This window comes from Gambusia affinis, linkage group LG23 (genome assembly GCF_019740435.1).
Source record: "Gambusia affinis linkage group LG23, SWU_Gaff_1.0, whole genome shotgun sequence".
Taxonomy (NCBI): Eukaryota; Metazoa; Chordata; class Actinopteri; order Cyprinodontiformes; family Poeciliidae; genus Gambusia; species Gambusia affinis.
The window spans coordinates 496,721-522,788 of NC_057890.1; the positions used below are offsets into that span (position 1 = coordinate 496,721).

At 40.4% G+C, this 26,068-nt stretch overlaps 1 protein-coding gene across 3 annotated transcripts in view; it reads right to left on the reverse strand.

Annotated features, from left to right (window-relative positions):
* tmem178b (transmembrane protein 178B) overlaps positions 1-26,068 on the reverse strand; it is a 62,706-nt gene that overhangs the window by 15,437 nt on the left and 21,201 nt on the right. For all 3 annotated transcript variants that reach the window (XM_044107564.1, XM_044107562.1, XM_044107563.1), the window contains one exon: positions 390-503. In XM_044107564.1, the coding sequence (XP_043963499.1) occupies positions 390-503 (114 nt within the window). The remainder of the gene's footprint in view (positions 1-389; positions 504-26,068) is intronic.

The window sequence follows — 26,068 nt, forward strand, 5'->3', positions numbered from 1 at the left end:
ACTTCCATACAATGCCATGTTGATTAGACCCAATGTCTTATTTACAGTGGCAGCTTCTGATATGGGTCTCATGGGCAACTGCCCGGGGCGGCATCTTGTGGGGGGCATCATGAACTCCCCCCGTTCCCTACACCCCTTCAAGTTGTCCAGTCACCCCATCCCCTGCTCTTACGACTGGAGAATCTGAATATCAAAAATGTCAAAAATACCTAACAATAAAATGATAAAATGAAACAATCACTGGTTGTTAAAGCACTTAATATTTTGAATTAGAAAAAAAAATTAGAACTATTAGTCCTATTTCTGAAATCATTTGCAAAGTATGGCATAAAAAGGTCTATTTCTAAACGTTTTTAAGAAAAGAAAAGAAGAGCTTTCTGCAGACTTACGTAGGGAGTGCCATTCATCCTGTCGTATAGTTTTGGTGATGTTGTAGGACAGATTTTTGGGTATTGCAGCTGACGAGTAATGGTACTTGATGAAGGAGCATCTTGCAATTGAACCTGTGAATAAATTAAACAACAAAATATGGAAAATTATCCAAAATCATATGTATGTGAAATCCACTATGAAAGACTGTTATTCAACTTCAACAGACACAAGACATGACACTTTCAGTTATTTCTGCAGAGTAGAATCCTTTGGAAATGGTCATATCCCATTTTAATTAAAAATTTCAACATACTCAAGCAATTATTTTGAAAAAAACAAATTATAATTATAACCAGGGCTGTTTTTAGCCAGATGACCAAAGCAAGATAAAACAAAACCATACAAAAAATAACAGTTGTTTTCTTGAGGCAAGACCACACTTCAAAACTCCCCAAATTTGGCACTAAAAGTCTGTTGAAAAGTTATGTGTAACAGGGTTTATTGGAAAAACAAGGCTTCCACGGTGGCCCCATGCAAATGTGCCCCTCGAAGTAGTTTGACCAATGGCTAGAAAAAAATGTACACACGTGGAAGTTTGCAGGTTAGACAAACAACTCTCTGAACCAAACAGGATGTCCAGGATATTGCTTCAAACGAGGCAATTCAAAGAGCCTTAAATAATGAAAACATCAAACAAAAACATTACATCGCAATGACATGATAAAGGAAAGAAATGAAAAGTTGGAAAACAGACTTAAATCAATTATTTTTCAGTTTTTAAAGGCAACCCTAAATCAATGGGTTTTTAGGCTTGATTTAAAGGATCTAATTGTTTCAGCATTTTTTAAACTAATCTAAGTCTAAGATTAGTGGAGCATACTCTTTTAAAAGCCACGTGTCTATATAAGGGTGACATGTTCTGTTCAATTTGACATATTTCTTGTGCTAATGATTCAATACATTATTGTTGAAAACATTTACACAATAATTGTTTCTCTACACAGTTGTAGCAAACAAAACTGGACAGTTTACACAGTTTAACAAACCCACTTATCTAGACAGAGCAAGCAGAACTATGAGGATGATATTCTTTGATTTTTTTCAGAACTTTTAGCTTACTTCAAATGAGTGATATGGGTTTATCATAACAGGATAAGCTCATTACTTCAGGTAATTACTACTACTTCAAAAAACAAAGGCTAATAAAAACCAACTCAACAGTATTTAATACACTGTACAAAATCCACATGATGCTCATGTATTCATTTAGATTAAACCCTCCATTACATGATGGAGGGTCATCCATCTTAAGTTAATTTGAAGTAATTACTAACAGCAGACTTTAACTACACAATCCTGACATTCTTGCAGTCATTTTCTATGTTGAACGCTTCTACATTTTGGCTACAAGTCCCCGTATAGTCATTTTTAAGGCATGTGTATTAATAGCTGTTTTTTTAACTGTTCTATTTGTTTCCCCTTACTTTTTATGTTTTTTTTAATAATAAAGTCGCTTCATGTGATTTTGTTTTTTTTAACCGGATTGTAAGTGTCTCTGTTGCTCTGAGCATTTAAACTAGCAGAGCAGATTTATTCCTTAAGAATAGGCTTTTAATAAATAGGTTTATAGTTCATTTGAAGCTGGCAGCGCACAGACCAATCACATAGCTTGGCGCCTCTGCTCATTGCCTCGCGCTCTGCCGTTGCTTTACCTCACTATACCTCACCGCGGTTTGCGCGCACCTCTTTTCATTCATACTAGACATAGGCTGACCTGTGTGGATATTTACATCAACTACCTGTGAGGAATTATGTTTATTTTGAGAAATCAAATAAAACCCGCTGTGTTAGCTCTGGTTGCGCAGCTCTATGTGAACCGCAGTAATAACTTGTAGTGGCTCTTTCAGAGATTGAGCAAGTGGTGAGAATGATTTATCTTTGTGAACAAACAATTATATGCGGGGTTTACATCTCAACAACACCCAGCGTGTGGCTCTGTATCTGTCTGCAATAAATTATGATTGCAGTTTATTAATTTGTATTTGTGAACAAACAAAGTTCAAACTTAAAGATTAAACTCATAGCATCAGATTGTTGCTATAGCAACAAATCAATCTAACTGAAGATTGTTCTTTGAAGTTTTACAAAGTAAACGTGCCAGCTCCTTTAAATCTTACATCTAAATTTTAACAATTTAAAATATTTTATGTATGCTGAATCAATTAAATCAAAATTTAATTGCATCATTGATATTCTCAATAAATAAATGTTACATTTATATATCTGTATATCTCATCTATATATATTAGCATTTAGGGGCCCGGTAGTCCTGGGGGGCCTGATGGAGCTGCTGACTTAATTTGGATTAAACAGAGGTGCAAATAATTGCTATTCATTTTAATTGTATTGTTTGATTTGTTGTTTTTAAGACTAGTTAGTCAGGGTGCATTTATGCACAAATTAGTGTGGTAAATTTATGACATCACTGAAGCCCCGCCCACTCTAAGAAAATGTGCCTCCTTGTGGTCGGGTGAGGGAACGGCACAAGAGTTTGATGATGGTGACGAATGGCAATGCATCAGGTTCCGCATTTGTCATGAAGCCGGAGCAGCACTGAGCTGCGAGGACCATTTGAGGCTGCTTGCAGCTTTAAAAATATTTTTATATTCTTCTCCTAAAATTTTGATTAAAATTTCAAATTCCATTGTTATAGTCCATGTAATTTTTATTACATGGTTTCTGTAATGACAAAAAAGATTATAAGCTGACTGACTGGCGAGGCTTCTCCTATACTTGCCCTCATGCTTAACTCAGGGGTAACTTGACTCAGAATTGAGTTACCTAGTAGATATCTCCAGTTCTGAAACTGAAAACCCAGAGTATCACAGAGCTGGGCAGGTTTAAGAGATAACCTAGTAGATGACAGTAAAACAAACAAACAAAAAAAACAACAACACTGAATGCTTTGACAACTGTTAGCAACATCAGCAACAACCATCACAGGACAGGATGTTAAGGCAGCATAACTACATAATGACGAATACTGGTAAAAGTATAACTACACCACAAGATTCAAACTACTCATGTAATAGAATTGAAAAAATAAGAAGACAAGTCTCAATTTTTTGAGACGGAATTTTATAACAAAGATGAACGTTTTATGAAATGACAGAAAGGCTGTAAAGGCTGAGAATAAATTGTCCTGCTCATGCTCCAAACTTAAACATCTGTGTAGCACAGTTTTCAGGTAATGTCAAGATGTCTCATATTAATTTTTGATCTCAAAGCCAAATGTTTGCAGTCTACAGTTAAAATAAACAGATTTGCTTTACTGTTCATGTCATTTAAGAGGGGAGTGTAAATTGTGCTGTCCTTCTTATGTGGGCCACTCATAATACACTGATATTCACAAATTTGTACACATTTAATGTCTTGCCAAATAACAGAGGAGACAGTAGAGTATAACTTACAAACTTCTAGTTGTCTAACAATTAAACTTAACATTGATTCACAACCACGATAAACCCTGATTTAATCAAATATGTTTTTGTAAATAGACAAACATTTTTTTATGTTAGAAAATCTTGAGAAGAAACTTCAGCTGACATTCTTGACATGTTTCTCTTGTGCCCCCACCTTATAAGGCATGGCCTCATTTAGGTGACCCACTTCAAATTGCTCCATTCATTCCCTCTACTCAAACACCCAGACCTCTGGGATTAGACTGAGGAGCAGCTCAGCAATACTGATGCTGTGGCATCGAATCGTCGGTTTAGCAGGGTCAATATCACATCCGGATCGCACTGTATGAACCGACACTAGCTGTTGGAATTGTTTTACACACACACACACACGTACACGCCTTGGAGTGTGTGTGGTGCAGGTGCACTGGTGTCTTGCAATGAGATGGTTCAGGTTTTAAAATGTGGCCTGAGTTCTTTCTGCATGGAATTTGAATGTTTGCCCTATGCACACATTTTTTTCTTGCCACAGTCTGAAAACATTAAGGTCCATTAACTGCATTTGCATAGTAGACTTCTTGGTTTCCTGTCTCTTAGTCTTCATAATATGTTGCCCCTCCAGAATGCATCCAGAGCCCAGCTCACAGAAACCATGTAAACAACAAAGACCCGATTTGTGCAAATTGTCTGGAATGTGTTTCCCACATCTACTATTCTCATACCTTCTTCCAATCTTTCATTTTGTTATACCTGATGATGCAGGTCATGAGAATGTACAAAAAAGCTTGTATAGGGGATAAGTCACTAATAGTCATGCCAGCAATGGCTGTAAGTGGTTACATGAGATATATTCATAATTCAGTCGTGATACTAGCGCTCATTATATATCAGCCATCAGAGGAGACGCCTGCATCTCATTCAGGCATTGGAGCGACAAGCTCCTTATATGTGGCAGTTTGTATGTAGGCAGCATTTTGGGGAAATTCTAGTCAGCGATTTTACACACACACACAGAAGAGCTTTGGAAGCAACACATTTGAATGACAAAACTTTTTATGAATTGTGTGATGCTTTGAGAGGTCTCATGGAGCCAGTTGGACAATGTGCGGAAAAAAAAACACACATAAACCCTCATCCTCCTTCTATTTCCTGTCATCTTTGATGTTTTCGCCAGTAGCAACATCTTGTTGTTGATCATATTACTTGTGATGTGAAAAAAGTGTTTCATTGCAGTTTTGCGAAATGCACCTATTTTGATATGGCCAAAAAAAAAAAAAAACAAACAAACAAAAAAAAACATGAAATACATGCTATTTTTAAATTCTTCTGTTTCCATTAGGCAAATTAACTTTTGTAACTTCAATTTGAGCAATTACATAGTTAATGGAAACACAGCTATGTCTGTTGCAAGAAACAATAAATCAATTAATCGCATGATAAATTAAAATGAGCTCGATAATAATATGAGGGTGATAATATTACTTTTTTATTATTGTCATGGCTCTCACTTTCTGCCAAAAATACTGGATGATAAAAAGCTTAACTCTGGTGTCTCGAGTTACTCCTCCTCTCTCATTCCCTTGGTAACGGCTCAACACAGGGGGAGCTAAAAGCCTCAGTTTTCTTCACTTGGACTGAACCCAATACAGGGGAGACCATAGCAAAAACAATGACATACGTTGAACAATTTTGCGGACAATTCCTTGCTTGAGGGTTGTTCTATTGACACAATCACTGGGGTGCAGTGGCATTTCTGATATGGCGACATGGGCAACCGCCCAGGGCAGCATCTTGTGAGGAGCACCCCCACCCCTCTGCCATCAAGCGGAGGATTTGAAAGTGAACAGTGCGTAATGCAGACCCCCAACCTTTATTGCTTATATTTAAAAGGTCTTACAGTTCCAGTGTTCAATGTTCTTTCAAAATTAGTTTATTGACGTCTGACAGAGTGTATTTGCATTGTTATACAATATTTATGCCATCAATAATGATTTCAAAATGACAGTATTATCATTTATCACTACAATTTCTGGCCCAACAATGTTTGGTATTGTGACAGGCCTAAACACAGCAGATCCAACAGTATCTAATGCCATTGCACCATGGCTACTGAATTCAACTCTTCCATTAGAAATGAATAGTGAGATGGATCTCATCTTCTATATCTTTATAAATTACGTGGAAAATCAAATTACCTAATTTTTACTAGTTACATATATCAATTTGTAATTTATTATAAAATAAACTTCCAACATGTTTCACAGATCAGTCCCCCAAATCAGCACACAGTTAGACAGCAGGAGCCAACCTAAAACAGCCCTGAGCAAAATGCTAACCCAAGTGTTCATCACAGAGTTGACCCACATGAAGAACGCCTGCAGTTTCTTTTGCAATCTGCTCTCTGATCTTTGGAAGAAGCTTTGATGCTACCACACAGAAACTCCTCAGCTGTCACTGTGTCTCTGTTGACAATAGGATATGACAGCTGTGGGGTAGTGGCCTTTTCAGTTTGATCTGCTTTCAAGAACCACAAGTCTTATTTCTATATTGTTTTTTTTTTTTACCTGCATGCTTGGTTGTATGCTGTAGAATGTATTGTTTGAAGTGAGTGTACTGTGGGAGACTGTGGCTCTACGGTAGAATAGTCGTCTTGTGATCAAAAGGTTGTAGGTTTGATTCCAGCTTCCTCCTGCTACATGTCGATGTGCCTCTGGGCAAGGCACTTAACCCCAAATTCCCTACCGGTCTGCATATCGGTGTATAAATGTGTGTGTGTTTGTGAGTGCGACTCGGTGAATGTGACTCTAGTGGAAAGCGCTTTGAGTGGTCAGAATGACTGGAAAAGCTCTATATAAGTTCAGTCCATTTACCATTTGCTGAAAAATGGAAAGCCCTGCTTTGTTTGAATCTTGGTCATTGTACATACAGGTTGTTAGTCTTTTTGTTTGAAACAAAAAATTTAAAAACAAAAACACACTACCTTTTTGTTTTTTTGTTTATTAAGCCAAAACGAAACCTTGATAACAAAATTTTACCTCCTGGGTTGATGCTGCTGTTGAGTCCATTCTGTAATAGGAATCTACAGCATAAACACAGGAAGGCTAACTTTATCTGAGTTGTTGTTTATCATGTTGTGTTTGACTGATGGAATTTTACATAATGTCCTGACCTATTGCATTACTGTTGGATGTAATTTATAAAAAGCAAAGAGTAAGGTTAGTTTGGTTCGCTTCCCATCTGGAAAAAGACAAGAGCACAGTGAGAGAGAGTCGAACATAACTTCCAAAGGACCTGTTTGTACCCTCAATATTTCTATCCAGAAGACTTTGAGTCATTCATACAAGCAAAACCGATAAGAGCTCCAACAGGTGATCATTACCTTCACAAGCTGAAAGCAAGTGAAGTGCTGACAGTTTTTATTCGCAAAGGATCCTGCTGCTGCCAACTAAAGAGCGAAAACTGCTGGAAGAAATATCAGCGACAGGCAGCGCTGGAAGATCATTTAAATACTAACGGAGCTCTGCGACAGTACTACTGGTGGCACTGCTGCCACCCCATTTACAGTTCAGACGGAGATCGGACCCTGTTAACAGACCGGAAACAGAGCTATAGAAATACTTACCGGATCACACAGTCTGATCAGGGGTTTGTCATTCATTGTTTCATTTCTGAAGTGGCAACAGCAGCAAAACATCAGCTCTTATAGTCAACTCTGTCATCTTCCTCCATTTGATGGCCCTCATCTTCACTATGTCTTGTGATTTCTACATTGCCCTTGATTTCAACACGCTCTGGTTCAATTTGAAACGGCTTAAAGACACTATTCATCGCTGTTTACCCAGAATCCATTTAGAGTGTGAACAACATGGCAGCATTTGTGTGACAATATTTTATTAAAAAATCTAAAATCTAAACAACCTACAGTACTATTTTTGAATTGTTTTACATCTGAAATAAACATTTCTCAAAATAAAGTCTATTGTTATAACTAGTCAAAGATCACTTTAAATTACAAGACTAAATCCTAAATCATTACAATAGATTCAAAAGGGGACTACAAAATAGAGTTCCATTAATCACATGGTCCATTTAGAAAAAAACAAATCCATTCTAATTGAAAACAATTATGTTCAACAAGAACTACATCAACAACCTCTTGTTCATATCCTATTTGGACGGTAGGGCCAGCACTCCCAGCCTGTGGAGTTTATGGAGAACACAGTCTCTGTTTGTTTGGCCAGAACAGGAAACTGTGCTGTCTAACCTTCTAACATTTAGAAAAACACTTCATCTCCTCCCTCTTTCACTTAGCTTAGCCAGTGGCTTTGTCTGCTTGAATCACATCTGTTAACCCTGGACTGTTGTCAAGCATGGACTAAGTGTTATCAGTCCATGCCTGGGGAATGGGCTGGAAGGGGAAATATTCAGGCCTGGGGAAAGGAGCTTAATATTTATCTATTGTTATGAAAAAACACGAGAATGATGATGCCCTTATTCAGTCCTTCTATGTATTAGCCATTTGTGGTAGCGAGGCAGTGATAACAGCAAAGAGAGCACAAATTTGAGGCAGTTACCGCCTTTATTTAATATGCAGTCAGTGCCCATCTTGCACTATAATAGACCTTTTATATAACATAGTTCTTGCATTATCCAGCAGTCTTGAGCCACAAAAAGACCTTACTTGTGAAGGAGGCAGCTGTGACCACAAAGCTCCCTTCATCTGCGCTCCAACCTCACAGACGAGCATTCTTTGGGCAGGCAGAATAAGGGTCTGATTGATATAGCCTCTTTTAACAGAACTGCAGAACATTCTTTACTTGATTAAACAAACCAGATTCTGGAGGTGCTTGAGGAACTGCATTTTAACGCACAAAAATGTCCAATGGAACCTGGTTTTCATCCTAACAGCATCAGAAAGTCTCAGGCACAGTATAAAAATATTTGATTTTGACTCCATTAATGCCAGTTGTGAACTGTGTTTGTCTTGGTTGGGACAGATAAAAACAGGCTCCAACTATCATGGCAGAACCAGCAAGTTTGAGAGATTGCTGGAGAGTCAAAGACTCAACGGAGATGGTTGAGTTGTTTTTCACTTTGATTTAACTTTAGTGTCATTATTTTTTGTGTTACTTTCTTCTGATTAGACTTGTTAATGCCTTTCCGTTCTTCAGTCCATTATTTATTTATTTTGAACATGATAGTAGTATAAAATCATGCACAAAAATAAGAAACGCAAAAGACAGATTTTTTTTGTAACACGGTAATTTTAACATGCTCAAAAAGGAGTATATATTCATAATTTAGAATATTTTCAGATGGACCCGCATTAATAAATCAAATCAAAAATCAAATTAAACAGGTTAATTACAATTCAATTTTATCTGGGTTTACATATGTCTAAGTATATGCATCCATTCATTCACACCTACACACTCATATGCGTTAGCTTCAATTTACATATACACTATCTCACCCATATTTTTATATCTTGTGAAAATGGTCTCCTTATATCCATCCATCCATTTTCTTTGCCCATATCCAGCGAACGTTTCGGGCGAGAGGCGGGGTCACCCTGGACAGATCGCTAGTCTGTTGCAGGACAATACAGAGACATACAAGACACACAACCATGCACACATACACACACTCACACCTATGGAGAATTTAAAGAGACCAATTAACCTGACCCGGAGAGAACCCACGCATGCAAACTCCAAGCAGAAATACCCCGGGCTGGGAATTGAACCCAGGACCTTCTTATTGCAAGGCAACAGTGCTACCACCTACACTACTATACAACCGACCTCCTTATAGAGACATATGCATCCATTCATTCATACCTACTAAATAAATAATTCTAAATAATGTGTTTGGATGCACAGATCCAAACACATTATTTAGAAAAAAAAAAGAAAAGGAAAAAAACGTATCAAAAGTCCAATTCTTGACAGTAAAATTCTTCTTATTTAACTTGTTCAATAACTTTACCCCTTAAATTGAAATACAAAAGCCCTTTCTTGTTGTTAATAAACTACGAATCCTTAAGTTTGAGTAACCCCTTAAGTTATATCCCCCTTCTCTTTCATAAAACATGCTCTGTATGAGCCCAGGTAGCAGTTTATTAGATATCTTAAACATAATTTGAGTAATTTAAAATTTCATCAGCTCTTCAAATTTAAGAATTCTTGATTTTAAGAATAATAGGTTTGTATGCTCATAATAACCACCATTTTGGATTATTCTAATGGCTCGTTTCTGTAGGATACAGAGCTTTTGTAATTAATTCCCCACACTTCTGAACAATATGTTAAATATGGCATAATCAGAGAGTTAAATAGAATATGAAGTGATATATTATTCAAAATATGTCTAGCCTTAGCCAGGATATGCTTCTGCTTAGTTTGTTCTGTAAATGTTTAATATGAGGTTTCCAACTGATTTTGTCATCTATTATTACACCAAGAAAGGGTATACTAACATATACCCTTTCTAGAGTTAGTTGGTGGAGACAAATGCATCAGATGAAGGCATAGAGTAGATTTTGTAATATTTAATTAACAAATGAAGAACAAAAACTTATAATCAAAATCCATGGAGAGCACGGGAAACATAGGAAACCAGAAATGAGCAAAACAGGAACCCAAATGGTGAATGGATGGGAAAATAATATGAGTAGACGAGAGAAACCGTCAAGGAGTGACTGATGATGAGGTGCACTGGGGAGACTGAATGCTGAACAAAAGACTTAGGCTGATGACCTAACAGGTTGCAGGTGTAAGGAAAGAGTAGCAGGCAGACTGAGTAGAGGGAGAGAGAAAGTGGGACAGGGGGCAGCAAGGGAGAGTGCACTGGGGACTAGGAAATAAATGTAACACTAAAGACTAACTAGACTAAAGAAACATAATTATTTGCCGCATGTTGTCCCCTCTCTCGTTACCCTCCTTCCTGTTGAACTACTTTCAAATAAAGGCCACGAGAGCCAACTAAACTTACAAAAAAAAAAAAAAAAAAAAAAAGTAATAAACATAAACTAGAATCACTGAGAAAAATTTTTGTTCATTCATGACAAATTTTGTTTATGTTTGTGTATGGACAAATTCATAGACAAACATACACTACTTAGCAGTAGTCAGTATGGATTCAGAGTAAATCGGTCAACATCACCAGCCCTAACTGACTTAATAGAAGAATTTACCAATGCAACAGATGGTAATAAATTAGCTGCAGAGGTATTCATAGATGTAAAGAAAATGTTTGACACAATAAATTATGATATCTTAATTAAAAAATTTGAAAGTTATGGAATTTGGGGAGTAGTTTTGAACTGGATGAGGAGTTATTGAAAGAGCAGAAAACAATCTGTGAAAATTGGAGATATTGAATCTTATTGTCTGGAGATTGTATGTGGGATACCTGAAGGATCAGTACTGGGACCAGTTTTATTTAATTTGTATATAAACAACATAAGCAAAGTGTGTGATGTATTAAAATTTGTGTTATTTGCTGACGACACAAATATTCTAGTCTCTGGTGAAAACTTACAACAACTTCTTTCCATAGTTGCCTCAGAAATCAGTAAATTAAAGAAATGGTTTGACAATTGTGCTGTTGCCTTGCAGCAAGAAGGTCCTGGGTTTGATTCCCAGCCTGGGGTCTTTCTGCACAGAGTTCAGTGAACATTCACTGAAAATGTGTTTTGTACACGTAAACTACGTCTCTGGGATAGCAACAAGAATATATGTTAGGTATGTAACATTTTGACAAAGACATTGAAAGTGTTCAAATTTCAATGAACACGCATGCAACCCACACATGCGTGGGTTCTCTCCGGGTACTCCAAAGTTCAAATTCAAGTTCAGACAGAGGGTGTAACTACACATAGTGACAGTTGGCTGAACTTCCTTAGACAGACAACCTTTACCAATTAGCAAAATATGGGCAACGGTGGCTCAGGAAGTAGGATTTGTCCTGTAACTGGTGGGCTGCCCGTTCAAACCCTCACTCTGTTCATCTGCTGCAATTCAAACTAAGCATCAGAATGGGGAAGATAGGTGATTTAACCCAGGGGTCTCAAACTCCAGTCCTCGAGGGCCGCAGTCCTGCAGTTTTTAGATGTGCCACAGGTACAAAACACTGGAATGAAATGGCTTAATTATCTCCACCTTGTGTAGATCAGTTCTCCAGAGCCTTAATTATTCTATTCAGGTGTGGTGCAGCAGAGGCACATCTAAACGTTGCAGGACTGCGGCCCTCGAGGACTGGAGTTTGAGACCCAAACCCTTAACCTGAGCTTGGCATGATTGTTGGTGCCTGACCAGCTGGTCTGAGTATTTCAGAAACTGTTGATCTATTGTGATTTTCATGCATAACCATCTCTAGAGTTTATAGAGAATGGTCTGAAAAAGATCAAATATCCAGTGAGCGACAGTTCTGTGGGCTGTATGTATTGGGATTGAATTGCCAATTTCTGTCCCTCAGAACCGCCTAATTAGCTGTATTGGTTTCAGAGTTAGGGAGAGGTATTTAGATACAATTAATTTCGTATTATAATCATTTGATTCAATAATATCATCAGATTGCTGCTGTTGCATCAATCTGTAACTGACCCTTGCAAAAAATGCTTACTAATAAATATCAAGCATAAAGAAAAATCTAATAGATGGTCTGGACCAGGGGTGGGCAACTCCAGGCCTCGAGGGCCGGTCTCCTGCAACTTTTAGATGTGTCTCTACTTCAACACACCTGAGTCAAATAATGAGGTCATTAGCAGGACTCTGGAGAACCTGACTGCACTTGGGAGGTGATTCAGCTGTTGGATTCCAGTGTGTTGAACCAGAGGGACTCTAAGAATTACAGGACACTGGCCCTCCAGGACCAGGATTGCCCACCCCTGGTCTGGACATTGGACTTACTGAGTCATGATAATTTATGTATTCTTTGATGGTGGCTTCTAGAAAACTAAAGGTTTTAATAGATCGCATTGGTCTAGATTATATGGAAAACAACACCCTTTGGAGTCGCACGAGTGACATTTGTAAACAAATGCACGTTGCAATAAAAGGGGCAGAGCGGCCATCAACAGGTGTGTTCTGTGAAATTTAGTTGAATGCAAGCTGCTGAGCCTTGCAGTCACAGAGGTGGGACACCTAGCTGAAGGCGGTAAGGAACCAGGCGAATCTTCCTTGACAGGCCAAATTAAAGAGAGTTCATGGACTGTTCTCCCTGCTGCCCTCTGGAAAGAGGTTCTGCAGCATCCGGTGCAGGTCCACCAGGTTCCGGAACAGCTTTTTCCCACTTGCCATCAGACTGCTGAACTCTTAACTGGACTGCACTCAAAAACTGGTCTACACTTCATACCTTGCACATGTACATAGCTAAATAACTTCTATTTTACTGTCATTCCTGCACTTTATATTTAATATTTATATTTATATTTTATATTGTATTTTATTTATTTTGGAGTAACCTCAAAACATTGGAACCTCAAAACATTGTCCTGAGCCGTATGCAACGAAATTTTGTTCTGTATACACCCCTGTGCATACAAAATGACAATAAAGTCAGTCTAAGTCTAAGTCTCAATTCTGGACAGAGTAATACTCGACAGGCTCAGAGAGAGAAGTAGACAAAGGACAAGTGAGGAGGGGGAGCGTGCATGGTGACAGCTAGCCTACCTGGTCTGTTTTATATAAAGAAAGGCAATGCCTCAAAAGCCAATTAAAGAAGGCCAAAGGTACAGCATATGTATACTCATTAGATAACTGGAAACCACAGAATAGGAAGTGTCCGAGACAGCAACCATAATGAATAGCAAGTCCCTAGAGAACACTGGGAAAAGAATCTCCAATAATAAGCTGCTAAGGGAAAATCTCAAGTAGGGGGTGGGGGGAAAAGTAATGAAAAGGAGGAAAGTAACAACCATGTACCATAGCAGAATGAGAAAGTGGCTGACACAGAGAAATATTAGCGATGGCATTAAAGGCTGAGGTTTACCTCATCAGAGAGAATAGAGCACTATTATATGTCATATTCAGCTGTTTAGTCTTGAATTTGAAAACAATCATCCATATTAATAAACATGTTAATTTTGATATTGTTAATATTAATATTGATATTAATAATCAATGACCTCACTAATTTAACTAATTTAACACACCCCTTTCATTAAGTGATTCAGTTTCACAGAATCAGGATCATGCACATTATGCCTGTTGGGTATATACCTTTACTAAATTTTCTAGAAACTTGCTTTTAGTGGAAAAGAAGAAATTCTAACAAAAATTGTGAAAAAGCCTATTTCAAATGGGAATGTTTTCAAGAACAGTATTTTTGGGGAAATGAAGGTCAACAACAGAAGAGTCCAAAGTGATACTAATGGCACTCAATACAGAGGTGTCCATTGTTTTGGTCTGAAAATAGGGTAAGGGATTTGCAAATTAGTCAATGTCTTTCAAATAATCTCTCTTCAGTGTAGAATAATCCATTAATTTCTACCAGTTCAAAGTAATCGATTTTGTGTAAAGCTGATCAATAGAAGCAAAAAAGTGTCGGAAAAAAATAAACATTTTTAAAGTTTGACATTTCAGTATTTTTGATTTATTGTACAAATTTACTGAAACTACAGGCATCAGTGTAAATTCATAGAGGTGCAGACTGAGATGATTCCGTAAAATTAGCTGATATTGAGATGAAAAGGTGCACTATCAAATGATGGATTTAAACACTTTTAAATAACTAGTCAGTAAAACTGTTGATGGATAAGACAGCTAACAATTTTTGATTAGCTACAGCCCCATCAGAAAGTCCAATTCAACATAGCAGGTAGCATGTTGCTTGTTCTCCATCACTTTCTATTAGGCTTATTGACTGGAACCCCAAGGCTCCCAGGGACACTAATCTAGCCCTCCTTATGATACAGGGCCTCTGGGAGGTAAACCAATCCCAGGCCTCTCACTGATTTTGTACAAGAGGAGGCTTCATTCCCCTACCCCCATCCCCCACTATATAATCCTCTGCTCATTCACATCCTGCTCTGTACAGCCATCCCCATCATTTTTGCCCCGTTTCAGTTTTACTAGTGTCTCAGAGCATTTTGTTTCCTGCTGGGGTTTTTTAGTCAGTCTATTTGTGCGGCTTTGTGATAGACAGTAGCAGAATAGACTGCTCCTTCCTACAGCGGGGGATCACATATGGTACCCAGTTACACCATTACTAATGAGCTGACATATGCCAGCAGTCTGGATTATCAACATGGGCTGAAAATATGTTGAAAAAGAGGCACTCCATTGTGTTGTGTATTTTGTTGCAGAGAACTGGTTTTTAAAAGGATAGATAGATAGATAGATAGATAGATAGATAGATAGATAGATAGATAGATAGATAGATAGATAGATAGATAGATAGATAGATAGATAGATAGATAGATAGATAGATAGATAGATAGATAGATAGATAGATAGATAGATAGAATTTTTTGGTGTCCAGGTTGCTCCCACTTTCTGGGAAGTAGACCTTTAAACTGATCTGCTAATAAGACGTAATTTATTAATATTCATATCAATGATATAGTTAGCATGAGTCTGTTCCTTAAATTCCTTACCAACTGACTGACCAACAGTACAGTAGACCCCAATTTTCACAGGGGTTATGGACCACAGTTGCCTCTAATTATTTAATTTCTCTGGATTAATAAAGTATTTTTGAATTTGAATTAAATTCAAAAATACTTAGAACTGCCTATTTCAATAGGTCAAACACCAAATGTACCTCAATAAGAGAAGTGGAAATTATATTCCTTATTTTGATTCTTGGAGACACAGTTAATCAGCATCAAGGAAAATGAATGGCTCTCCTGGGTTGGCCACTTTGCAAACACTAACCAGTAGCATGTCAAGGAGCATTGAGCCAAGATTTTCCCAAGCTGCAATTTCTTTCAAGTATTTTAGAGATATAAAAAAAATATGTGAATAGGCAAATTTTTAAATAAACTGTATTTTTCTGAAATACATTTTTAGTATGTTATAAGTGAGTACACTTATCAAGATTATACTAAAAGTGTTAAATAAATAAATCTTTAATAACATGGTTCTAATGCTCTTTCAAAAAATTACTTTTAGTACACTTTCTAAAAGTATATTTTTTCTAAAATATACTTTAAATTCTAATTAAATATATTACTAAAATTTTACTTTGGACAATCATTTTAAAAAACACTTTGCATATATGTATATTTTAAATGTACATTTTAAAAATATATTACAAATATACAAACTTTTCAGAAGTTGTAGTTTTGATAGTATTTTCAAATAGGTTCTCTGTGTATTTTAGTAATTCTTAATAAATCTCAAAATAAATACATTTCAATAATATTGTAAGTATTTTATAAATTGTGTCTAATTAGACTCTAATTATATTTCAATGAAACACTTTCTGTGTTTCCAGACATGCTACTTTATTCTAACAAAGTGTGCCTTATTAGGCGCCTTAATCTTTTACTGTTTTGTTAAAAAGGCAAAAACTAAAAGAGAGAGAGAGGAAAGAATTAAACAACCCTTATGGTGTGTTTGTTATTATGCAATAGTCAGCCTCGCCCTCTCCTCACAACTCCTCGGCTGACTACTGACCAGTTCTCTGTCTAACAGGTCCGGAAAATCTTTAAGACCTGGGTCTTACCCTGAACAAGATCTATAAGAGATAATCTGTTTAAACTGGTGGCAGAAGGGACTCGTCTAGCTCTAACTACCTCCTATCCAGAAGTTATGACCCTTTTCAGTTAAGAAACAATCAACTGAGTAGCCCTCACAGCTGCATAGCTTCAATAACCACTTCTGTTAACGGTAGTTCCCTTCCTGTCATAACGAGCTCTTGGTAACGGCTAGATAATTTTTAGTGACTAAGATTTAAGTCCCAGGGTCATTATTTACACTCACCAAAGGAAAGTCCGAAGCCACCACATTACTGGAATCATGTATACTGGTTTTACTATAAATAGAAGAACTGTGATTCAAATGACTCAATTAATTTCAAAGTCCACAACCTAATCAGAATTTTAAAATATATGCATTTATTAAGCAAGCTTTAGCAGGGAAAATGACAGGCATACGAATTTACTTGAGATTACACCATACAAAGAAAATCAATAAAATTTTGATCAATTTAACCTTTACCTAACAACCTCCCTACACTGTCATCTATCTATCAAATAAGGCTTCGGGGTGCGGCACAACTCATACCCATCGGTGGATTTAGATCTCAGCAACAGAAGTCCTTGGTCAGAATCTTTATCCTTGAACCATAAATCCTCCTTGGTGTTGAAGCAAAGTGAACTGTCCGTTACATCCAATCGCACAGCTCTTCATCACTCCTGTGATCTTTGTTCAAAACCCCAAGTCTGTTGCGATGAATTTTGAGATCGTTGGGTCGAGCGCAGAGTGTTGAAATCCAATGAGGAACCAAGGCAGTGGGTCGGTGGATCTTGCCCTCTGGTCCGGCGTGAGGAGCTCCGTCGTCCTCCTTGTGAGGCGTTTTCCTTGGTTCTAGGGTGTGGTCCTCTGCTGGTCTTCTTGCTGCACTTGTGTCGAGTCTCAGCGCCGGGGACGAAGAACATCGTATCACCTCGGTCTCATGGTTTTATACTTTTCTCCCTCTCCATGGGAGTGTACCAACAGAGACAGAGAAAAAGAACATTTGTGCGCAACTTCATGATTGCGCAACCAGGCTCCAACTCTCAGCTCAGGCCTCCCCTGGTGACTGTTGAAGATTGCGAAATAATGCACCTGTGACACTTGTGCCTTGGTCACATCAACCCGATTGCGAACTAATGCACTTGTGACACTACTGCACTTGTGACACTTGTGACCTGGGTCACATCAACCCGGTCACGTAGGACACGACCCCTTTTTCCGAGAAGTCAGATTCCGAGTGACACCCACACCTTGCCATTCACCCACACCCTGACATTTCCTTACAGGAAGTCATCTGATTCTGATCAGGCAGCTGCATCCTTTAAACTGTCATACAGCCCGAGAGTTGCTAAAGTCGCACCCACACCCCAACCTTCCTCTGATTTATCATTCATTTATAATGTTATGATGACCATAATTTATCAGTTACTCTTATTATAATCTTAATGTAAGTTATTACAAATGTTTTCTGTAAAGAAACCAAGAATTATCCATGATTCTTATTATTTGACATCAAAGTTACAGTTACTTGTTTTACTTGTAAGAGTACCCACTAATGCAAGTGTAAGTGTAAGTATTATTACAAGTAAACCAATATTAATATAAGTATTTTACTTTGAATCTTATCCAATTACTCACAATGTTTAGATTTCTTACTTTAAAACTTTCATGCTTTGAGATAAGTAATAGTCTGAACTATTTTTATAAATCTGCAGGCTGGAAACTTACTTCCTCTTTTTCCAGGAAACCTGCTTTTCCTGTTTCATGACTCTCTCTGTCTTGACTATGATTTCTTATGATTAAATAGAAAAAAGTAGAATTAAAGCAAAGTTTGCAGGAGACAGAAACAACACCCACAACCAGATTGATTTTATTGACATTTAAGTCTAATGTTGGGTCTAGATTTCACTTGAGTGATTCATTTTAAAGCTAACTTTATTTATTGTTACTGTTAAACTAAAATCTCCAGCATGGGGAAGTGGGATGATCTCGGATTTTCTTGACAAGTGGAACTTACTGTAACATTGTTTATCAAAGTAATAAATATTTTGTTCATGCCTCTACAATGAAAACAATACTTGTCCTTAACACTAAATTTAGAAGGTACCTTCAGTTTTATATCTCTCTGAATATGATCTGTTTTTCTAGATTCTTTGACTAAAACACATAAGCTATCTGTTCCCAATCCATTTTCAGATGTAAATTTATCAGTGAACGGCATTAGCTTCAGTTCATACTCCAGACCAGATGGTGGGGGTAATGCGCACTTTAAGTTTTTTTTTGAAAACCACCATGAAAAGAAGAGCGGGTTCACGGTGAATGAAAGTCACCATTTTTACTTGCCTTGACAATACTTAGTAGTTTTGGCAGATTCAAGCTAGTGACCTCCTACTCCGAGTAAGACAATAATACAACTGGACAAGAACTGGGTGGAAATGAAATGCAAGTCGCGTAAGGAGCCCAAAGAGACAAGGCTCTTGGTGTTGCTAGGTGACAACAACAACAAAAAACAACCCAACAGAGTGGGCGGAGGCACAGGAAGGGCCAACAGTCCAAAAACAAAAAAAAAAAACCCCATCCATAACGGGCGAAGGCACAGGAGGCAAGCCGCCGCGGAGGGTATCCGCGGCGCCAAAAGCAGGAACCACGGGTGAGGTCTGGCGGACGTCCTCGGCGCAGGGGCCCAGCCACATGAGGCGGGTCCAGTGGGCGAAGTTGGCGCAGGGGCCAAGCCACAGGAGGCGGGTCTGGCGGGCAACATTGTCACGGTGGGTGGATCACTGGAGGCGGGGACTTGAGAGGAGTGGTAAGAGGCAGGGAATTGGGAGGGGCACTAGGGGGTGATGAGGGAGCACTGGAAGACAGTGAGGGATCAATAGGGAGAGGGAACTTGTAAGAAGCACTAGGAGGCAGGGACTTGAAAGAAGCAGTAGGAGGCGAGGACGATAACCCACTAACTGGGGCCGACCAAGCCACCAGCCGCGCTACTTGTCGGCCAGGCATCAGGCGGGCCGCCTGAAATCCCATCACCATGGAAACGGTTGCCAGACCGGAGGCTGGAGCGGCAGCTGGAGCGGCTGAAGGTGCAGAAACAGCGGCTGTAGCAAGGGGTGGAGAAGCAGGCGCTGGAACTGGAGGTGGTGCCGTTTCTGGAGTCGCTGGGGCTGGGCTGGTGGAACGGAAGTCTGGCTCCAGAGGCAGACCAAGAAACTAGCCCTGCCACTCTGCTTCCTGCTTTAACCTCACCAACCCCAGACACTGGAGTTGGTCTGCCCATCCCTCCAGCACCAGGAGTAGCCTGATGGCTGCCCCAATGCCATCAGGCTATCAGCGAAGTATGGCTCTGACACAATCTTCACAAAGTCCCTGACTTTAAATAATAAATCATCCCATCGAGCTCGGCCCATGTTGATGCATGCCTCACTATAGATACTTGTGGTCGGGTCCTACTGTCATGAGTTGGTGACAGTAGGCAGCTGACCCAGGGTGATATGAATAAGATGGTTTAATGATGAAAGTAAATCCAGAAAATCCAAAAACACTGAGTCCAGACAGCACAAAGAGCAGATGCAAAAGCTCTCAAACATGACAACAGGTACTGGACAAACACGGCGAGGACCCGACGAGGATCACAGAACACCGGTGGGGTTAAATACACAGAGGGTAATCAAGAAGACAAGAAACACTTGGGAACAATCAAGGGGAGACAGGACAACACAGAGACACAGAAACTCAAAATAAACACAGGAAAGGAACAGATCCTGGCACTTGCCAGCTCCTTAAAATCAAAGGCACAACAAAGGCACAAAATATGTGAGGACACATAGGCAAAACTAAGGGTCAAAAAAATTATTTTATTTTAAATCTCTGTTGAACTTTTCTTTTGGTTCATCTGCTTTAAGTATATGTGGAGGAGAGAGAGAGAATTAAATGTCCTCAGTTCCCCATGTCCCAAAAGCGAAGAGAGGAACAAACAAAAATCCCAGAAGTACTAAGAGAAAGTTGGACCTGGTGAGCTGATCAAAAAGAACAAAACGGTGCAGCAGGGGGCCAACCCTATGGACCTTACCAAGCTCCACCCACAACCAACCCACGTGACCGCAAGTCTCACAAGCAAAGCCTCGTAGCGCATTATTTCTATGTAAACATGACTCCATTAGTGCATTATTTCTACCGGATTTTCACAATATATCAGCTACTACAATGGACAGAGGAACTAACAAGTTCATGTCATCATCTGAGAGGAGGTTACTGGTTTTTCAGTCACAAGCTGGTTGCAAACCTGAGGCCAGCAGGCGTCAGTCAGTCAGTTATGGTAGATCTGAAATTTGGTTTGATTACCTCAATATGAGAAGCTACAGGCTGATAAGAGGAACCAAAGAGCTCTGTTAAGGTAAAGAAGCCATTTGTTTGTTAAAATTTTATGAAATATATTTGTTCTATTTGATGTTTGTTGTGAATGACGTATAGTCACAAACAAACAGGGTAATTGGTCCAACGTTTAGAAACTACAGCGGCTGTAATGAGCCACAGCAAAGGTAAACAAAGGTAAAATAACCCGAACAGGTGATCAACTCAAAACGACTCGTACCTTTTTACTCTGTCTCTCTTTGTAGTTTAAGCACACTTGTTACCGTATCAACCGCCTGCGCCCTGCAAGACGAGCAAAGATTAAGTTAAAAACAAAACATTCAGTCCGTTACGATATCAAGTTTCCAGGCTTGATATTTATTTCTGGATTATTAGCTTCCCTGAACACAGCGATGGTTGGTTGACCAGCTGTACTTTGTGCTAGAGTGGCTAACACGAGTAACAGTTTAGTCCAAAGCCTTTTCTGCTAAAATAAAATCTTTGGTGTGTGTCAGATACAGTACACGTTGCATATTGATCTGTTTAGCTAACGTAAGACCGTGTAGCAGACAGGCTTCAAGGTGTAGAAGTTGTATCAGAACTGCTATTATGCTGTACTTAGCTAACGGGAAGCTCGTGTTTGTGAGACGGCTAATCACGTGACCACGTAGAATGAGCATCAGCCAATGAAAAGCGGCCCCTCTGGTAAGGTCCATGCAGGGCTGTCTAAGCCCCTACTAGTACTGGACTAAGGCAAAAAGTAATCTACTGCAAAGAAAGAATCGAAAACAGGACAACCGGTCCCACCAGGCCAAAATCACAACAAAAACGGCAAACAAACAAAGGCTAACAAAAAGTCCGCATGGCAGGCTGGAGACAGCTGCAGCCTGCAGCTACCGGAGAGGAGTGGGCACCTCGTCAGGATGCATCCTCGGTGGTGGTGGTGGTGGAATGAGCGGAAGGGCGGTAGGGCTAATTCCAAACATGTTGAAACCCAGCCTATTTATAGGCGGTCCTACCACAAATTAATGAGACCAAGTTAATTACAAAAATGAATTATCCAAACTCCAAAGTAAATTAAACAAATAATTCAACTAAAGTCAGTACAAAACAATCTAGAAAGAAAAAAATATAAGCAAAAATAATTATAATGTGCCCAAACATAAGTTTTCTTCATAGACTTAACCTGGTTTTTATTAAACTCAGTATGCCAAAGAGACTTTGATATTGTGAGGCTGTTGTTATAACTTGTTCATCATTGTTTTTATCTTCAATATATTTTTGCAGCGTAAGCAAATCAAGATGAAAAAGTTTCCTGTCTCAGAAGAGGCCCTGGCTCCACCAGATCACCACACCAATTCTGAAGGTTTTATATCCAAGTCTTCATGGTGTAAGGTATGCTTCTTTTATTCTTTTTCTTTACACTGAGCAGTTGGCCACAATTTTAACAACAGCAAAACTGGCGTGTTTCCAACAGTAAATGCTTAATAAATATGATCTGATTTGAAAATAATCAGACAGAATTTATTCCCATTGTGAATCTATTTCTTTTTCATACATTTTATTCATTGTTAGCATTCAGGGCCCTGTGATGGACTGGTGTCCTGTCCAGGGTGAACCTCGCCTTTCATCACCACCACAGGGTGCAGCATCCCCCCTTACCATCCTGCCAGGATAATAATGTTCATGGAGATGAATAGAGGGATAGCTTTTAAGGTAGTTTGTCCACACTTACACCACACTTCATAGTTAAAACCAGTATCACCTGATTTTATTATATTGCTGACTATTTTTCTACTTTTAACATAAACAGGCAAAAATGTCACCCAGAAATGTTTTTTCACTCCAGGCATCCTGTCCCCTATGATGGAAAAGACCTTTGGACTCGGTGTTCCCTCGCCCGGACGCAGGTCACCAGGGCCCCACTCTGGAGCCACGACTGGAGGGGGGCATGATGGCGAGCGTCTGGTGGCCGGGCTTTTACCCATGGAGCCCGAAGAGGAAACATGGGCCCCTCCTCCCATGGGCCCATCACCCGTGAAAGGCTCCAAAGGGGTCGGGTGCATTGTGTGATGGGTGACGGCCGAGGGAGGGGACCCTGGAGGTCTGATCCTCGGTTGCAGAAGCTCTTGGGACGTGGAATGTCACCTTTCTGGTGGGGAAGGAGCCGGAGCTAGTGTGTGAGGCTGAGAGGTTCCGGCTAGAAATAGTCGGTCTCACCTCGACGCATGGCTCTGGTTCTGGAACCAGTCTCCTTGAAAGGGGCTGGACATACTTCCACTCTGGAGTTGCCCAGGGTGAGCGGCGTCGGGCAGGAGTGGGCATACTTGTTGCTCCCCATCTCTGCGCCTGTATGTTTGGGTTTACCCTGGTGAACGAGAGGGTAGTCTCCCTCCGCCTACGGGTGGGGTGACGGGTCCTGACTGTTTGTGCTTACGGGCCAAACAACAGTTCAGATTATCCACCCTTTTTGGAGTTCCTAGAGGGGGTACTGGAGAGTGCTCCACCTGGGGACTCCCGTGTTCTGCTGATGGACTTCGACGCTCACATGGGCAATGACAGTGAGGCCAGGAGGGGCGTGGTTGGGAGGAACCCCCCACCCCCTCGATCTGAACTCGAGCGGTGCTTTGTTGTTGGACTTCTGTGCTCATCACAGATTGTCCATAACTAACACCTTGTTCAAGCATAAGGGTGTCCATATGTGCACTTGGCACCAGGACACCCTAGTCCGCAGTTCGATGATCCACTTTGTCATCGTTTTATCGGATCTGCGGCCGTATGTCTTGTACACTCAGATGAAGAGAGGAGAGGTACGGAGCTGTCCACTGACCACTACCTGGTGGTGAGTTGGCTCCACTGGTAGGGGAGGATGCCGGTCAGACCTGGCAGGCCCAAACGTGTTGTAAGGGTCTGCTGGGAATGTCTGGTGGAATCCCCTGTGAGATGGAGCTTTAACTCCCATCTCCGGCAGAATTTCGAACACGTCCCGGGGTAAGCAGGGGACATGGAGTCTGAGTGGACCGCGTTTCATGCCTCCATTGTAGAGGCGGCCTATCGGAGCTGTGGCCGAAAGGTTGTCAGTGCCTGTCGTGGCGGCAACCCAGGAACCCGTTGGTGGACACCTTCGGTGAGGGATGCCGTCAGCCTGAAGAAGGAGTCCTATCGGCCCTTTTTGGCCTGTGGAACTCTGGAAGCAGCTGATGGGTACAGGCGGGTGAAGCGGCATGTGGCCTGGTGGCTGCTGAGGCAAAACCTCGGGCTTGGGAGGAGTTTGGCAAGGCCATGGAGAAAGACTTCCGTACAGCTTCGAGGTAGTTCTGGTCCACCATCCGGCATCTCAGGAGGGGAAAGCAGTATGGCACCAACACTGTCTATAGTGGGGATGTGAGTTGCTGACCTCGACTCGGGATGTGAGCCGGTGTACTTCGACGACCTCTTCAATCCCACCAACATGCCTTCCATTATGGAAGCTGAGCCTGGGGACTCTGGGTTGGGCTCTCCAATCTCTGGGGATGAGGTCATTGAGGTGGTTAAAGAGCTCCTCAGCGAGCCCATCCAGGCCTTAAGGCTCTGGATGTTGTAGGGTTGTGTTGGCTGATGCGACTCTGCAATATCACATGGACATCGGGGGCAGTTCTCCTGGATTGGCAGACTGGGGTGGTGGTTCCCCTGTTCAAAAAGGGGGACTGGAAGGTGTGCTCCAATTACGGGGGGGGGAGGGGGGGGGGGTCACACTCTAAAGCCTCCATGGCAAGGTCTATTCAGGGGTTCTGGAGAGGAGGGTCCGTCGGATAGTTGAACCTCGGATTCAGGAAGAGCAGTGTGGTTTTCGTACTGGTCGTGGAACACTGGACCAGCTCTACACCCTCAGTATGATCCTGGAGGATGCATGGGAGTTTGTCCATGCAAACTCCCATGCATTCGACTGTGTCCCTCGGGGAGCCCTGTGGGGGTTCTCTGGGAGTATGGGATACCGGGCTCCTTGATACGGGCTGTCAGGTCCCTGTATGACCGGTGTCAGAGTCTGGTCCGCATTGCCGGCATTAAGTCGGGCTTGTTTCTGGTGTCCTGCCCCAAGTGCCTTTATATGACAGTAGGCTGACAGGAAAGGGGAAAGACATACGGCAAATGTTGGCTGGGCCCGGGAATCGAACCCGCGACGGCCACGTCGAGGACTCAAGGCCTCCAAATGTGGGTCGCGCTATCCCCTACGCCACCATAGCACGCTTACTTTAAAAGTAAACTATTAAATATACTGAAATTTATTATGTTTTAAATTACATCTTTAGGCTAATGAAGTGTGCCTTAGTAGGTGCCTTAATAATCTTTTACTGTTTTTGTTAAAATTGCAAAAAAATAAAAAATAATAATAATCCTTATAGTGGAACTTGATGTTATTTTTAAGTAACTAATGTGTTCATGCCAACATATCAAAAAATTTTAAGTTTAGTGACAGAGGTTCTACAACAAAAACAATACTTGTCCTGAACACTCTTTGTTTCAATTGGAAACTTCTCATCAAAGAGGTCAAAGGTCACATGTGGGGTACCCCAAGGTTCAATCCTAGGACCCCTCTTATTCAATATCTATGCTCCCACTGGCTCAGGTTATAACAGGAAATAATATTAGCTACCATAACTATGCAGATGACACACAGCTCTACATTACAATGTCACCAGGAGACTCAGAACCCATCCAATCACTGAACAGATGCTTAGAACAGATAAATGTGTGGATCTGCCAAAACTTCCTCCAGCTGAACAAAAACAAAACTGAAGTTATTATTTTTGGACCTAAAGAGGAACGATCTAGAGTTGTAGATCTAGAGTTATAGATCTAGAGTCAGTGCACAGCTTCAGTTATTACAACTGAAAACCAGCGATCAGACCCGAAACCTGGGAGTAGTGATGGACTCTGACCTGAACCTTGAGAGCCACATAACGACAGTTACAAAGTCGGCCTTCTATCACCTGAAGAACATTTCCAGGATTAAAGGACTAATGTCTCAGCCAGACCTAGAGAAACTCATCCATGCGTTTATCTTCAGTCGTATTGAGTATAGTACAAATCAATCAAACAGCTGCAGCTGATCCAGAATGCTGCTGCTCGTGTTCTCACTAAAACCAGGAAGATAGAGCGCATAACACCAGTTTTAAAGTCCCTCCACTGGCTACCTGTAGCTCAAAGAATAGACTTTAAAAT